Here is a 15,194-nt window from a genome sequence, read left to right as displayed (position 1 = left end):
ATGAGACGGGGAGCTTGGATGCGTGTCCGGTAGGAGTGACACGTGTGGATAAGGGCACATCCAGGGGCAATATATTTTTCAATTCGTTTTTAAGTAAATTGGGATTTGATTGTTCAATAAGTTTATTTTTCCTCCACAAAACTGCAAACATGGGACGTGGAGTAAGTGCGCTTTTTCTTTCCATCTTCACATTCCAGCTCCTCCATGAAATGCTACTGTAGCCTAATTTACGCAATTCTTAATTGTAGGCTACTTGTCAAAAGTGGTATCGATAAAAAAAAAAATGATAATACAGTCGAAGTTGTTTTCAAATGATCACATGTACGTAGATGGCCGCATTTTTTTTCAAAATGCCTGCGATGGGAAAGTGACTTCCGCATTTTGTAGGCTGAACAAAAGTTGCTTTCATAACGTCTTGATCGAGTGTCAATTAGGGTTAAAAATGTGTTGTTTTTACATTGATACTGGAGATCCACAGGTTGTTTAGCTTGGATCTAGTCGCCAAGGAGAAAGGCTTGTAAGCGTTACGATGATAGAATTGGCGGTGTAAGACAAGTTTGAAGATTGATACAATGTTTATTTTCATCTAAGTAAACTGCCGCCAAGGTGGCTACAAATGTAGCGTAGTCTGTTTAAATTCGAGTTGCGGGAAGTGGGGAAGACATGCTATCTTGTGACTTGTGTTACTTTGAGATACACGGCCATACAGAGCCTGTAGCCCACTTCTGAAATATAAGTGATGGTCTTTGTTTCAATTCGTTTTTCATGGTGACTTGTAACCCGCTTGACTGAATTTTGTTCCTCAATGAGAAATATCGGTAATATTCAGATTCTTAATCAATTGGGTAAATGTAGTTGCGACTGTAGGCTGTTGCGATAGTCTGTTCTTCATAAATTGAATAATAACCGTATTCCACCCCATTCACAATATCAACCATGCGCCAGTCATCTGGGTTTATTTTTTTTGTCATGCTCGTTGAAAGAATGTAGTTTTTATGTAGATGGCCTACATTGGAATAATTCACGTTGGCTGCTTAAAATGATAGTTCTGGATTTTATCAGGATACCCTTATCTACTTCCCCAGAGTTGGACGAACTCGTGGATACCATTTTTATGTCTGCGTTCAGTTTGAAAGAAATTGCTAACTAGCGTTAGCGCAATGACTTGAAGTATATGGGAGCACGCTAACACTAGTTAGCATTGGCTCACGAAAATACCTCTAACTTTCGTAATACTGGACGCAGAGACCCAACAATGGTGTCCACGAGGTCATCTGACTCTGGGGAAAATACCGAACTGTTCCTTCATAACATTTGAGCACCTGCAAAATCTCTTTAAAAAATAAATGTATTCCACTGAAGGCTTAATTGTTGTATACGGATTTGGAAATATGGTTGTGTATGACATTTCTTGTGTAGCCTACATTTTGCGAATGTTCAGATAGGCATACAATGTGTCTTTGGGAAGACCTACATCAACTACAGCCCCCTCATGTATTAATGAAAGTCATTGCTTTTCAAAAAAACAATAGTTTTTATTAAACTTGATACAAATCGGTCCAAGACAAATGAAATATCCTAGTTGCTCCAATGATGTTCAATACACTAGATTTGTTGTATATTTCTCTCACTTCAAGGCATATTGTTCTAGACTTGTAGAATTAAGTATTTTTTTTAAATGGGCAATCCTTAGTCAATAGGGTTTTTGTCATCACACCTGTCTAAATAACTACCTGCAATTTTATGGTGATGGAAAATGTATCAATTATTGGGGTGATTTTTATTTTATGTTTTATATATTTCACAGCTACCTACATGTGACTCCTGTATTTGGGTACTGTATTGACTACTGTATGGCAGACTGGTGGGATATCGGGGAGGTTAATAGCATCGTATAAAAGGCTCGCTACTCCCTGCTGGGCAATGGATCACACGGGCACAGTGATAAATTATGTATTCACGGCTACAGTAAGAGAAGGGTGATTAGAGACAGATTGGTTGTATGATGTGAATGCAGAGCAGCAAACCTCCGTGTTTGGTGGTGAACACTCTGCTCTGCCCCCACCCCTTCTGTCCTCTTCTCAGCGCTCCAGTCCAGTACACGCACAATAGGCACAGATGCTTGGACAGCCGGACTAATGATTTCCAGGAGACCACAGAGAGGGATGAGAGAGGGGGGAGTGAAAGGTACAGGGAGAGAGTGAGGGTGGCATACGGCTGGCGGGAGCAAAGGGTTGGTTAGAGCGGTGAGGTATCTGGAAGGGAGACCGCTCTGAAGATGAGGCACCAGTTGCTGCATTGTCATCATTGTTCATAGGCTCCTGTTCAGAGGGAGCTGGCAGAATTTTTCTGAACTGATTGAATGACAGATGGAGGAAAAATTCAGTTTTTCTGTAATGAAATGGAAAATCAAGAGGTATGATAGGATACAACTGCTCGCTGTCAACAAATTGAAACGCCCAAAAGTTCCTTCCCGAAATGGAATACTATGGCTATTGTTTCCATCGCTCAAAATAAACTGCGATGATCTGAAAACAAGGCCGTTTTCCTGTAAAGTTATTAGGGCGCATTCTTTGTTTTTCCACTTCTTTTCTCGCCATCTTTCATCAAGATTCCACCACTGAGTGTGATGGAAAGTGGCTTGTGGAAAATCTCCACTGTAAACAAATGAGGCCTAGAATATGTCCAAAACAAAGCCTTTTTATATGGTGAAGTAATTGGCGAATTCTTTTTCTTTTCTCCAGTGTTCAACCTCTGAGCTACTATCAGGTTGTGGCCTCAGCTGACTGTTCTTTCCTCCCAGGGGTCCACTGTGGAACCAAGAGACCTGCTCTCTAGCGTTCTTTTAAAAAAAATTGCTCTCTCCTGAGGATTTCACATTCTTTCCGCTCGAGAGTCACTATGTATTAGGCATCCCTTTTGTCACACGCCACCCCATCTCTGTGACAGAGAACACATCTCACCCCCACTGCCCCTTTCTCTCTCCTGCTCGATCTCCCTCTCTGCTCGTTTGGCTTAGCTGCCTAAACATTATGGACAGTACCACACATTATTACACCTTCTGTTTCCTCCACTGTAATTTCTATTGTTCCAACTGCCGAGGGAATTGTAAAATAAACTTTTATCCCATAGGCCTACTCACAATCGACATTTCGCAATAGCCACGTGCGTTCTGTTCTAACCTACATTTCAGACAAGCCCAATAAAGGAAGTTGCATCCCATTGATTCGTATTCTGCTTTTAACTGTGGTTCCTGGGGTCTTAAGGAGAAACACAGGCATTCACCATCTTTTGTTCTGTGGGAAAACGGACTCTTCCAGCGGACGTGGTGGGAGTTTAAAATGCGTTTCTTGTGAAGAAAGTAACTTTTTTTCTAAACTGAAGAGAGGGAGAGAAAAGGGGAGGAGAGTAACACGTGACTTGGTCCATTCAGATATCTGAGAGGTGTGGTTATGTCGCCTGTAGCAACGGGGCAAAGTCCCAGGACGAGGAGGAGCCAATATGCTTGAGTGAGCAGCTTTTGTTTTTGGCACACGAACAGAACCAGGAATGGTGTTCACAGGAATTGGACCCTGGCTGTAAAGTATGCACCCGCTCGACCGTCTCTTATGAACTTTTGTTGATCTGGCGGTGGTGTTGTTTTAGCGTAAAAGTGAGAGACCCCTCGTCTCACTGAGGCTCTGTTCTGTTTATCGCTGTTGTTTTTATGAGGACAGTTGTTCTTTCAAACTTTCTGCCCTCTTGGAAAGGGATGTCTTCCCGGCTTCACCCCCTTCTCCACCCACCCTGCGTTCTTGCACTGTCTTTCACACATAGTTGTTTCTCTTTCCTTCCCTGACTAATTACTCTCACTCCCATATGCAAAGTTCATGAGAACAACGATTACGCAGTTGAATATACTACTCTGAACTATGGGAGAAATGGTATGCAGACTCAAGCCATGTTTACCACAGTGCCGTTGCTCCCACTCCCAGATCAAACCATTACAGTAATCCCATATAAGAATGCGGTAAGCCTGGTATTTTAAGTGTTTTGCTAAGAGGGTCTGAATAAATTCCGTGACTGTACAGTTTGTCCAAAATAAAGTCACTCTAAAGATATATTTCTTTGCCCCATTTTTCATTCTTGTTTTCACATGGTTCTCTATAGAGGTACAACGCCTCATTATTCTCAGGCTTGTAGTGGGACAACTGTTGTTTTTGCGTGATTGGTCTTGTGAGAGATTCCACACAATTGCTGACATCCACACTTTTTTTCCTGTTTTCAGTGCAGTAGCTTCCTGTTGCGTTTGAGAGACAGCTGAGTAATACTTCCAAAACAGCATCCTCCCTTCCTTGCTTCATTGTGGTAATAACGGATGTGTACACTATTGGGAAAGTAAAAGGGATATTTCTAAATAGTATTAGTAGGAGGGGGGGGGGGGGGGGGTGCATTTCCAAGAAGGGCAAGTCGGTGTGCCTGTCAACTAATAAAAAGACCACAGGGGACTGCGACAACAGATTCCTTGAGGGGGCCCGGAAGACTCCAGCAGGACTTGTCGTTCCACCTCTACCCTTTACTGTTCCAACAGCAAAAAAAAAAACTGGTAGGACCCCTTATGTTGGATTCAGTTGTAACCAAACAACAAAGTTTAATTATCAGTCACGCCCCTGACTTGGGGATCACATTCTGGACCAGGAACTGTCTTGCTGAGTCAAGCAGCTTTTGTGTAACTCCATAGGGTCAAATCAAGAGAAGCATGTAGAGTCCTCTCCCCCACAGCCAAAACACTTCTGAACATCAGTAGAACCTGAATAATTTATGATCGCTAACTGCCTTACCGATGTTTATCTGGTACTGTGCATTATCCTGTTGCTGCAGTGTCCCAACCTGCAGCAACCTCCCCTTTTCAACCGCCTAGCTGACGCGCATTCTTCAACAGGTCTTTGTCCTCTTCCCAAAAGTGACTGATTTTGAGAATGGAGAAAGGGAACAGTGAATGAACAATGGGTTTGCAGAAGGTGAGGTGCCAGGGTTATTTTGGACTTTCACAATGAGATGACTCCAGAGGAAGAAAGTTTTGTGTGTACTCAAGACAACCGAGCCAACGGTGTGCATCTTTTCCCCTCTGGAGAGTTTATTTTGCCCTTATTCTGGACAAAGTATTGTGACATGGGGCCTAATAGTCTGACATTCCTGGATTGCAGTGGAGTATGTTGAAATGACCCTCAGCCCCACCCCTCCCACAGCTCTCCTTATTGACGCAGTTGAGCAAAGTGACGGTCTGTGACATGATTGTTCATTAAGCATTCCTTATGAACTTCAGACAGATGCCATTTTCAAACATCTGAGTTTCTTCTGCTGAGTAGTGAAAGTAATTTGGCTATCTAGCACAGGTAGTAGACGCTAAAAGGTGAAAGCCTACTGGGTGATAGTTGTGGCTGTCCCTTTTGGACTATCTTTGTACTTGTTGCACCATACCTGTCTAGGTCACGTTTGTTTAGTAAATGATAACTGGGCTTACGTTCAGTAGAACAATGCTACATCAATAACCCACAAGTTGTTGGGTGACTTCTGGTAAGTCATTTGTAACTGAAAAGTAGCATTTTTATCCTTTGTTCAAATGAGTGGGTCTCTAATTGACTCAATGAATTACCTTTCAAGAGTTGGGCCCCCAGACTTGGGTTTTATTAATGCCTCGGAAACACTATGGGAAACTATACTATAAGCAGATTCTGCATCAGGGGCTTTTGCTTGAGTTGGGTGAATATTTTTATTTTCTCGGGCAGAGCTCTAAAGGGCCTCTTTCTACCTATTTTATTATGTGTTTGTATATATATTTTTTCTTATCGCTCCTAACAATCTCTTCTTGCCCTCTCTGTAGGAAGGACGGGAACAGTATGAGCTGGCGGCGACCTCTGAGCAGGGAGGCAAGAAGAAGAATGCCAAGGCCATGAAGAAGGAGAGGGACATGGATGAGTTGAAAAAGGAAGTTGATCTGGTGAGTCGGCTTCACTTACTTTCATTCTCCTTCAGGACCTGGGAAGTTCATCTTTAAATCACAAGTCTTGGTCATTCGTGTGTTGATGTCACTGACTTGGTGTCAAGCTTGGCGCTGCATGTAATGTACTGTATGTTTATCTCGATGATGCAGAAGTGCAGTGCAATACGACTGTCAGTGACATGTTCCTAATCTCTGTCCCATAGGATGACCATAAACTGACCTTGGATGAGCTCAACCGCAAATACGGCACCGACCTTAGTAGGGTAAGTCTGGAGCTTCACTCATTTTCATTTCAGTTGGCGATTCATTCATCTCCCCTGCACTGTTTTCTGTTAACAAATTAGTTACTTATCAACCACAGCTGGAGGGCAATTCAGCTCGGATCTCCTCAATTTGAATGGTTTCAATTATTTAATAGAAAAATTAAGTTCTACTCAAGTTATGTGTTTCGGACTCTTGGGATCTCTTCCAATTATTAAACCGTGGAAGGGGGTTATCATAGACTTGGATGTGACAAATATCCAAGGCAATTGGAGGAGGCAATACGAGAGATGCTTTATCCCTCTTTTACATCCATGCAAATGGATTCTTGATCATGATTGGAGATCAAGGGGAATAGTAGATTACCGCCTCCAAACCTAGCAGCGCAGCCGAGTGGTCCTTTTGAATAATTCACAAGCAGCAGGCCCATAGCACCTCAGCCCAGATTTAGGATGCGCTCAATCCCAGCAGAGGAGATGGCCCTGTTTTCATTGTTTGCAGCGAGTTGCCTGGCAACTGTCAGCACCTCGACTTTCTCCAGAACCACATTGACTTGTTTCTCTGTTCTCTGCCTTATGTGAAATTAGAGTTATGACTTGGCCCTGCAGTGTCTCTGTCTGCCACTGACAGACCTCGCAGAGAGATATTATTGTGTTGACGATTTGCTTCCTCTCTCCTTATCACGTGCCGTGAGCATAGCATAGCAATATGCTTGATTTTTAAAAAGCAAGGGTCGATAATGATATACCCTTAAAATATTGGGTGGGAGGGGAAGCACCCATTCTTTTAAAATTAAGTATCCTCCTACAGCATCTTAATTTGAGGTCTCGACATATAAAGTAACACAACCAATTTTCTGTTTCCTCAGGGGTTATCCAGTGCTAAGGCTGCCGAAAACCTTGCCCGTGATGGCCCCAATTCCCTGACCCCTCCTCCCACTACCCCTGAGTGGGTGAAGTTCTGCAAGCAGATGTTTGGCGGGTTCTCCATGCTGCTGTGGACTGGAGCTCTCCTCTGCTTCCTGGCCTACGGAATCCAGGCAGCCATGGAGGATGAGCCGGCCAATGATAACGTAAGATTCTAAGATGAAGAATGTTGATTTTATTGACATTGATGGAATTGAAAGCAGATGATGCTTGGGTTTTGTAGTTCTTTTGTACTGGTGTTTGTGTGGGGGAGTTAACTTAATTCTAACACGTTCTGCATCTTTGTCCCACACAGTTGTACCTGGGTGTTGTACTCTCTGCTGTTGTCATTGTTACTGGCTGTTTCTCCTACTACCAAGAGGCCAAGAGCTCAAAGATCATGGACTCCTTCAAGAACCTGGTCCCACAGGTACTGGCTGTTTTAGAAACACTTATTTTGAAGGTGTTTTTCCCCCCTTATTGTTACATTTAAAGATGAATCTTGTGTCCTCTGCCTGGTAGCAAGCCTTGGTTGTCCGTGACGGTGAGAAGATGAACATCAACGCTCAACAAGTGGTGGTTGGAGATCTGGTGGAGGTGAAAGGTGGAGATAGGATTCCCGCCGATTTGCGAATCATCTCTGCCAGCGGTTGCAAAGTGGGTACTTTAAATTCCCGTTGCTCCAAATACGTCACGTTCCGCCCACGTCCGTGACATTCATTATTGTATTAATCTAATTCCCTCCCCACTCAGGTGGACAACTCCTCCCTCACTGGTGAATCTGAGCCCCAGACACGTACTCCAGACTACTCCAATGACAACCCCCTGGAGACAAGGAACATTGCCTTCTTCTCTACCAACTGTGTTGAAGGTACTTTAACAGAGCAGAGTTGCTCAGATGAGAAACAAACCAAATAAAAATAAATTCTGCCCAGGGACCACAGATAAAAATTAGGAATCTAGCTAAATCTGGTGCAAGGGCATGTTGTACATGGTCCCTGGCAAATAAATAAAATAAAACAAACCATGACTGGGCTAGCTTTGATGAAGTCATGTTGCTGTATAAAGTATGTCCACCATTTCTGAGGTTGAATCACTGTCAACTGTGCTGTTAAACTGTAGTCAATATGATGTCATGATTGTTAAATGAAATCTGCATGTTATGTCCTGCAGGAACTGCCAGAGGTATTGTCATCAACACTGGTGACCGCACTGTTATGGGTCGTATTGCTACCCTCGCCTCTGGCCTGGAAGTCGGACGTACCCCAATCTCCATTGAAATTGAGCACTTCATCCACATCATCACCGGTGTGGCAGTCTTCCTGGGCATGTCTTTCTTTGTCCTGTCCCTCATCCTCGGATATTCTTGGCTGGAAGCTGTCATCTTCCTCATCGGAATCATTGTCGCTAACGTGCCCGAGGGTCTCCTGGCTACTGTAACTGTGAGTACTGTCTTTTGGGAGTGCTTTTCCCCCCCAAACACTTCACATATGGCTCCAAAAACCAGTACATTGCCAATTTTATTCGACAGACATGTTGATTGACTTTTGGCTTTCTATCGTAGGTGTGTTTAACTCTGACTGCCAAGCGTATGGCCAAGAAGAACTGCCTGGTGAAGAATCTCGAAGCTGTTGAGACCTTGGGCTCCACCTCCACCATTTGCTCTGACAAGACTGGAACCCTGACTCAGAACAGAATGACCGTGGCTCACATGTGGTTCGACAACCAGATCCATGAGGCTGACACCACAGAGAACCAGAGCGGTACCTCCTTCGACAGGAGCTCTGCCACCTGGGCTGCCCTGGCTAGAGTCGCTGGCCTGTGTAACCGTGCCGTCTTCCTGGCAGAACAGAGCGGTATTCCTATCCTTAAAGTAAGTGTCTCATTTCCCCAGAGTGAATTGACAACAGTATACACATGGAGCTATCGACAGGAGTTCAGCATGTAAAGCTGCAGAAAAGGCTCAACAGGGTTGTCTTTCATCTTGTGAAATTCCTCCCCTGTCGCCCGAATGCCTCATATTGCCTCAGCCCTTGCAATCCCCTGGAATATAACCTCTCACTTTGTTAATCATCTCACCTTGGACTAGCTGTGATTACCACACTTAATTTCAGCCCTTATTTTCAGTTTCTCTTTGTCACGGTCTTTGTCTTCTACCAGGCTCAATCTACAAAGATTTCCTTTTCATTCAGTCTATTTAAATAGATGGAGGGCATTTTAATGTCTTGGGCCACTTGGAAGTGCTAGTGTGTGAAAGAGAATGTGTGCCAGCGGCATACCACGTCCACTTCATCTGCCTACTCGTTTCTCTCTCACAGAGAGATGTGGCTGGTGATGCCTCAGAGTCTGCCCTGCTGAAGTGTATTGAGCTGTGCTGTGGGTCTGTGCAAGGCATGAGAGACCAGTACACCAAGGTCACTGAAATCCCATTCAACTCCACCAACAAATACCAGGTAGGTCAATGGTACGGTAGCACCCTGCCACATGAAATAAGGGCATATGTTTCACTGTAAGTCTTTGAAAACCCTTCCCTTTGGCACAAAGATCAACATGGTTATGCCTATTCTGGTAATCTGTTTTCAAAATGGCTGCTCCTATAATTTTATTCCGTAGCTCTCCGTTCACCTAAACAAGAATGAGGGTGAGTCCAAGCATCTGCTGGTGATGAAGGGAGCCCCTGAGAGGATCCTGGACCGCTGCTCCACCATTTTGATCCAAGGCAAAGAACAGCCTCTGGATGACGAGATGAAGGACTCTTTCCAGAACGCCTACATGGAACTAGGTGGTCTGGGAGAGCGAGTGCTGGGTAATAGTCATTTATTTCAGCCATCACTAGCCAATACTACTGTATTTTTGTTATTCCATCTGTGTTGTCAAATGATCCAATGTGAGGTGTAAAGTTGCGCTTTTGCTCCTTTTTTCAATTCACATTTTCACCATTTTTGTATCCGTCTAGGGTTCTGTCATTTCCAGCTCCCTGATGACCAGTTCGCTGAGGGCTTCCAGTTTGATTGTGAAGAGGTGAACTTCCCAACTGAGAATCTGTGCTTCGTTGGCCTAATGTCCATGATTGACCCTCCCCGTGCTGCTGTGCCTGACGCTGTGGGCAAGTGCAGGAGTGCTGGAATCAAGGTATGGCAATGTAATACTTGGCACGACTCTTCAGTCAATCCACATAGCAGCCACTGTGATCAGACCACTCCTATTCCCTTCCTTCCCTTAGGTTATCATGGTCACTGGTGATCATCCCATCACTGCTAAGGCCATTGCCAAGGGTGTGGGAATTATATCTGAAGGAAACGAGACTGTTGAGGACATTGCTGCTCGTCTGAACATTCCAGTCAATGAAGTTGACCCTAGGTATGTTGCGATTTTTTTTTTATTTTTTTTTTTTAAGTTCTGTTGTTGGAAACAACAGTTAAACTCCTGCAGTTTCTACATTTTTCCTTTTTGAAGGCCTTTTTCCAAAGATTTCATTCAAGCTTGAATGTCAGGTCCTTCTCATGAGCACGTATAGACATTATAGAAATGTCTTCATATCAATGGGATTTCCCATAAATAAAGGGTCAATTTTTCCCAGGGATGCCAAGGCCTGTGTGGTCCATGGCGGTGACCTCAAGGACCTGAGCGCTGAACAGTTGGACGACATCCTGAAATATCACACAGAGATTGTGTTTGCCAGAACGTCTCCTCAGCAGAAGCTTATTATCGTGGAGGGCTGCCAGCGCCAGGTAATATTCAGCTCAACTTAAAGACACTAGGCCTATCTCATGAGAGGTAAACAGAGTGAATGTAGCGTAGATAAATTCCTTTGAATTTGTTCACCACTTTTCTCTCTCTAGACTTCTCTCTCCATAGACTCAAACACCTCTCCTCCTTATCCACAGGGTGCTATTGTGGCTGTGACAGGTGATGGTGTGAACGATTCTCCTGCTCTGAAGAAGGCTGACATCGGTGTTGCTATGGGTATCTCTGGATCTGACGTCTCCAAGCAGGCTGCAGACATGATCCTCCTGGATGACAACTTTGCCTCCATCGTGACTGGTGTTGAAGAAGGTAGAAGCAGCATTTCAGTGGATTTAGAATTTTGGGGGTTCCGTCTATTTTGCATTATTTTCACTAATGTTATGTATGTACCTTTCCTAGGCCGTCTGATCTTTGACAACTTGAAGAAGTCCATCGCCTACACCCTGACCAGTAACATTCCAGAAATCACACCCTTCCTCTTCTTCATCATCGCCAACATTCCACTGCCCCTAGGAACCGTCACCATCCTCTGTATCGACTTGGGAACTGACATGGTGAGAAATTTGTATATTTAAGATTTTTATTTTCTAAATCTTTGTTTTCTGTTCAGTTTTATTCTAATTGTTCAAATCGTCCTCAACTTTCCAGGTCCCCGCCATCTCACTGGCCTACGAAGCTGCCGAGAGTGACATCATGAAGAGACAGCCCAGAAACTCCAAAACAGACAAACTGGTGAATGAAAGACTGATCAGCATAGCCTACGGTCAAATCGGTAAGACCCCTTTTCACAAAGCCTGACTTGCGCAAAACAAAGTATGTTCATTCTTAGATGAAAGATTAACATCTCATACACCTCAAACTGGATTCTAGACTCTTAAGTTGACTGGGTGGTTTTGGGATCAGCTGGAAGTGGGGTATGCGCCAGAAATAGCCTCCCTGGTGATAAGAGAAGGGGTCTGAGTGATTATGGGATGTCTCTGGCTCAAGAGTTTCACACTTTGGTGGAGCCAAAAATAGGTTTAAACCAGAGGTTTCCACGTGAGCGGGACTTTCCTTAAGAGGAAACACTGATATGGACAGTATTCACATACTGCAGTTGCATCATATCATATCACATGGGTTGCGAACCTCTCCCACCAACGTGGTACTCCTTGGGAATCACTGTAGGGCGGCAGGTAGCCTAGCGGTTAGTGTTGGCCCAGTAACTGAAAGGTCGCTGGTTCGAATACCCGAGCCGACAGGGTGAAAATCTTGGCTCCGTACCCTTGAGCAAGGCAGTTATCCTTAAAAAGCTCCAGGAGCACCCTACTACTATGGCTGACCCTGTAAAACAACACATTCTCCTGCACCTATCCGGCAATGTGACAATCAAACTTGAAAACATTTTTTTTTAATGGAGATTTATGCAACATAGAAAAACCAACAGACAGAATGACATGGATAGAATCTGATACAAAGGCACCCATCTGATCCGGTCTCCCCATCTCTCCACAGGTATGATCCAGGCTTTGGCTGGGTTCTTCACATACTTTGTGATCCTTGCTGAGAACGGGTTCTTACCCTCCAGACTGCTAGGTATTCGTGTGGACTGGGACAACAAATTTTGCAACGACCTAGAGGATAGCTATGGCCAGCAGTGGGTGAGTATGCAGACACCAATGTGGTTTTCACAAGCCTTGTTGATTGGTCTGATTCTAGATGATTAGCTGACTGTGTTTTGACTGTTTCTCTCTCTGTTGCTGACTGTTTTCCTCAGACTTATGAACAGAGAAAGATTGTGGAGTTCACCTGCCACACAGCATTCTTCGCCAGTATCGTGGTTGTACAGTGGGCTGATTTGATCATCTGTAAGACCAGGAGGAACTCAGTCTTCCAGCAAGGAATGAGGTGAGTTCAGTGCCCATTTTGAAGAGCATCGGCTGTTGTTAGTTTTTGTTGTCAAAGAAATTACTTGATTTTAAATGCTGCTTCTGTCCTCCTCAGGAACAAGATTCTCATCTTCGGCCTGTTTGAGGAGACAGCCCTGGCCGCCTTCCTGTCCTACTGTCCTGGAATGGGCATCGCCCTCAGAATGTACCCACTCAAGTAAGTAAAGACCCTTCAGAAAGGTACACTTCATCTCTTAATAAAAAATTGTAGTACCAAAAATACTTAACTCTTGGAGGACTTCTATTAAGCTTAGCTATGTGTTGCCTAAAATGTTAAGATCTGTTCTTGGCGCATTCTGGTCTGGAGTCATTTCAGATCTGTTATTTTTGTTTTATGTTTTGTTTTTCTTTTCTCCTTAGACCCAGCTGGTGGTTCTGCGCCTTCCCATACTCTCTCCTCATCTTTATTTATGATGAAATCCGAAAACTGATCATCCGACGCAGCCCAGGAGGTGAGGCTAAATCCCTTTTAGTTATTACTGTGACGATCTGCTTGTTCATACAAGTCTTAAGGTCTTCAGTTTGGCTCTCAAAACCACAAGATTTCCCCTCGTTCTCAGGAGGATAGTAAGGCTACCTAAATATGCAGCCTTACTATCTGGCAACCAAGCGAAGTCTGTAAATCTTCAAGCAGCAGCACATTTTTCAGATGCACTAGTCAGTGCGAGACAGTGGACACAGACAAGTTTGGGAGTCTAGTCCACTCCATTGACAACTGCTGATGTAAAAATGGCTTTATAAAATGCATTTGATGTGAGTAAACCGGTATCCTATCAGAGACTAAGTTGATGTTAAAGACGTCGGTCACTTGACTGTCTTCCTCAGTGATCGTCTGAACTACACACTGATAGTTAACGTGATCATTGTTTATGTATGCTACAGCCTTCCTTAGTCCACCTGTTTACCAGAGGTAGTTGATCTCTAAATCCCGTTTTCTATCTTCTCTGTTTTAGGTTGGGTGGAAAGGGAGACGTACTACTAGAAAGCATCCAGTTTGCATCGCTCAAGTTCTTGCATGGTTGTCTTGCTGCTCGGAATTTTAAGTTCTGTAAAATTTGGATGTGTTTTTATATAGGGAATGCGTGATACTAAAACACTGAGATCGAGATGATGAACCAAGACATTGACATTGTGTGCCTTGTTTCTGGAACAGGACCAATTTTATACATGTTTTTAACAGTAATATAAATAAATTTTCAGTCAGCTCCCACTTTGGTGTCTATGGTTTGTGCATGTGTGCTTGCACGTTTCCTCATTGCAACTTGGAGACTTTCCAGAATAAACACAGCATCAACAGATCTTCAGGTCATTATTTTCCTATCCTTCCTGGAGATTCTCTCTCACTCTGTTTTAACCATGAGCACTGCTTTCAGTGTGCAGTCAACTAACACCAGCTAGTTGTTCACTGTCATTGTAGTACAGAATGTAGACTGTATTTCATGTCACCTTTTGACCCATTCACATCATACTTTATCCATCTACTGCCCAACATTAAACACTATCTTCACACACTAGCAAGCCTGTGTCAGAGCAACCTTCTATCAGAAGCACAAGGCAAGACTTATCAACTGGCAGCATTTGAGTATAAAAACTCTGCTGATAACATTGTGGCTCAATATGTATATTTCATTCAAACCCACTGTATAACGCTTACAGTAGCAATGCTCTCCTGTGGGTGGGTGTTCTAAAATAAATTAGCTATGGAATGCCTAATCCAATATCCTGAACCCCTAGTACCACTGACGGCATGGCCAAGAGAAGGAGAACTCCTGATTTCTCTGTGAACATCCCTCTTATGTAAACACGCAGCAGGTAGCCTAGTGGTTAGAGCGTTGGACTAGTAACCGAAAGGTTGCAAGATCGAATCCCCGAGCTGACAAGGTAAAAATCTGTTCTGCCCCTGAACAAGGCAGTTAACCCATTGTTCCTAGGCTGCCATTGAAAATAAGAATTTGTTCTTAACTGACTTGCCTAGTTTAAATAAGAATGAGCCGCTAGTTCAAGTTCCTGCCATAGAAATCGTGAAAGGAACAACCACTTCTGCAGCATTGTAAACTAAGAACTTGTAGATCTACTGCAGGCTACATTATCTACAGCGCTGTTTGTCGACAGCTGCAACCAGACTTATCGAAATAGGAAGCTAAGCTACCTCCTGTTCAGAAAACATTTCATTGATAACTCACCACTCAAACTGAGCACACTACAATTGAACCTAGCTTGCTGAAGTAGGCATTTCACATCCCGTCTGTCTGTGGAGTGAAAGAAGCTTGAGACGACAGTGCACACAACATCCCATCCACAAGGAAAGAAAACTGGTCAGTGCACAGTCCAGTTTTGTCAGTCCCTACTGGACTTTATGTCTGGGAAAAG

General features: G+C 43.8%; 1 protein-coding gene across 1 annotated transcript; it reads left to right on the top strand.

Moving 5' to 3' along the window:
• Positions 1-14,034, top strand: LOC129840206 (sodium/potassium-transporting ATPase subunit alpha-1). The gene is made up of 22 exons (XM_055907873.1): positions 1-161; positions 5,864-5,980; positions 6,187-6,246; positions 7,113-7,316; positions 7,466-7,579; positions 7,672-7,806; positions 7,903-8,020; positions 8,323-8,591; positions 8,714-9,022; positions 9,468-9,602; positions 9,763-9,955; positions 10,106-10,281; positions 10,373-10,509; positions 10,730-10,880; positions 11,037-11,205; positions 11,296-11,450; positions 11,545-11,668; positions 12,391-12,536; positions 12,653-12,783; positions 12,880-12,981; positions 13,185-13,276; positions 13,778-14,034. Exons 1-22 carry the CDS (start codon positions 150-152, stop codon positions 13,804-13,806), a joined length of 3,078 nt encoding a protein of 1,025 aa, XP_055763848.1. The 5' UTR covers positions 1-149; the 3' UTR covers positions 13,807-14,034.
• The last annotated feature ends 1,160 nt before the right edge of the window (positions 14,035-15,194 follow it).

Source organism: Salvelinus fontinalis, chromosome 41 (genome assembly GCF_029448725.1).
Source record: "Salvelinus fontinalis isolate EN_2023a chromosome 41, ASM2944872v1, whole genome shotgun sequence".
Taxonomy (NCBI): Eukaryota; Metazoa; Chordata; class Actinopteri; order Salmoniformes; family Salmonidae; genus Salvelinus; species Salvelinus fontinalis.
Note: the sequence above shows the minus strand (reverse complement) of the source record. Positions and strands in the feature narration are given on the sequence as shown.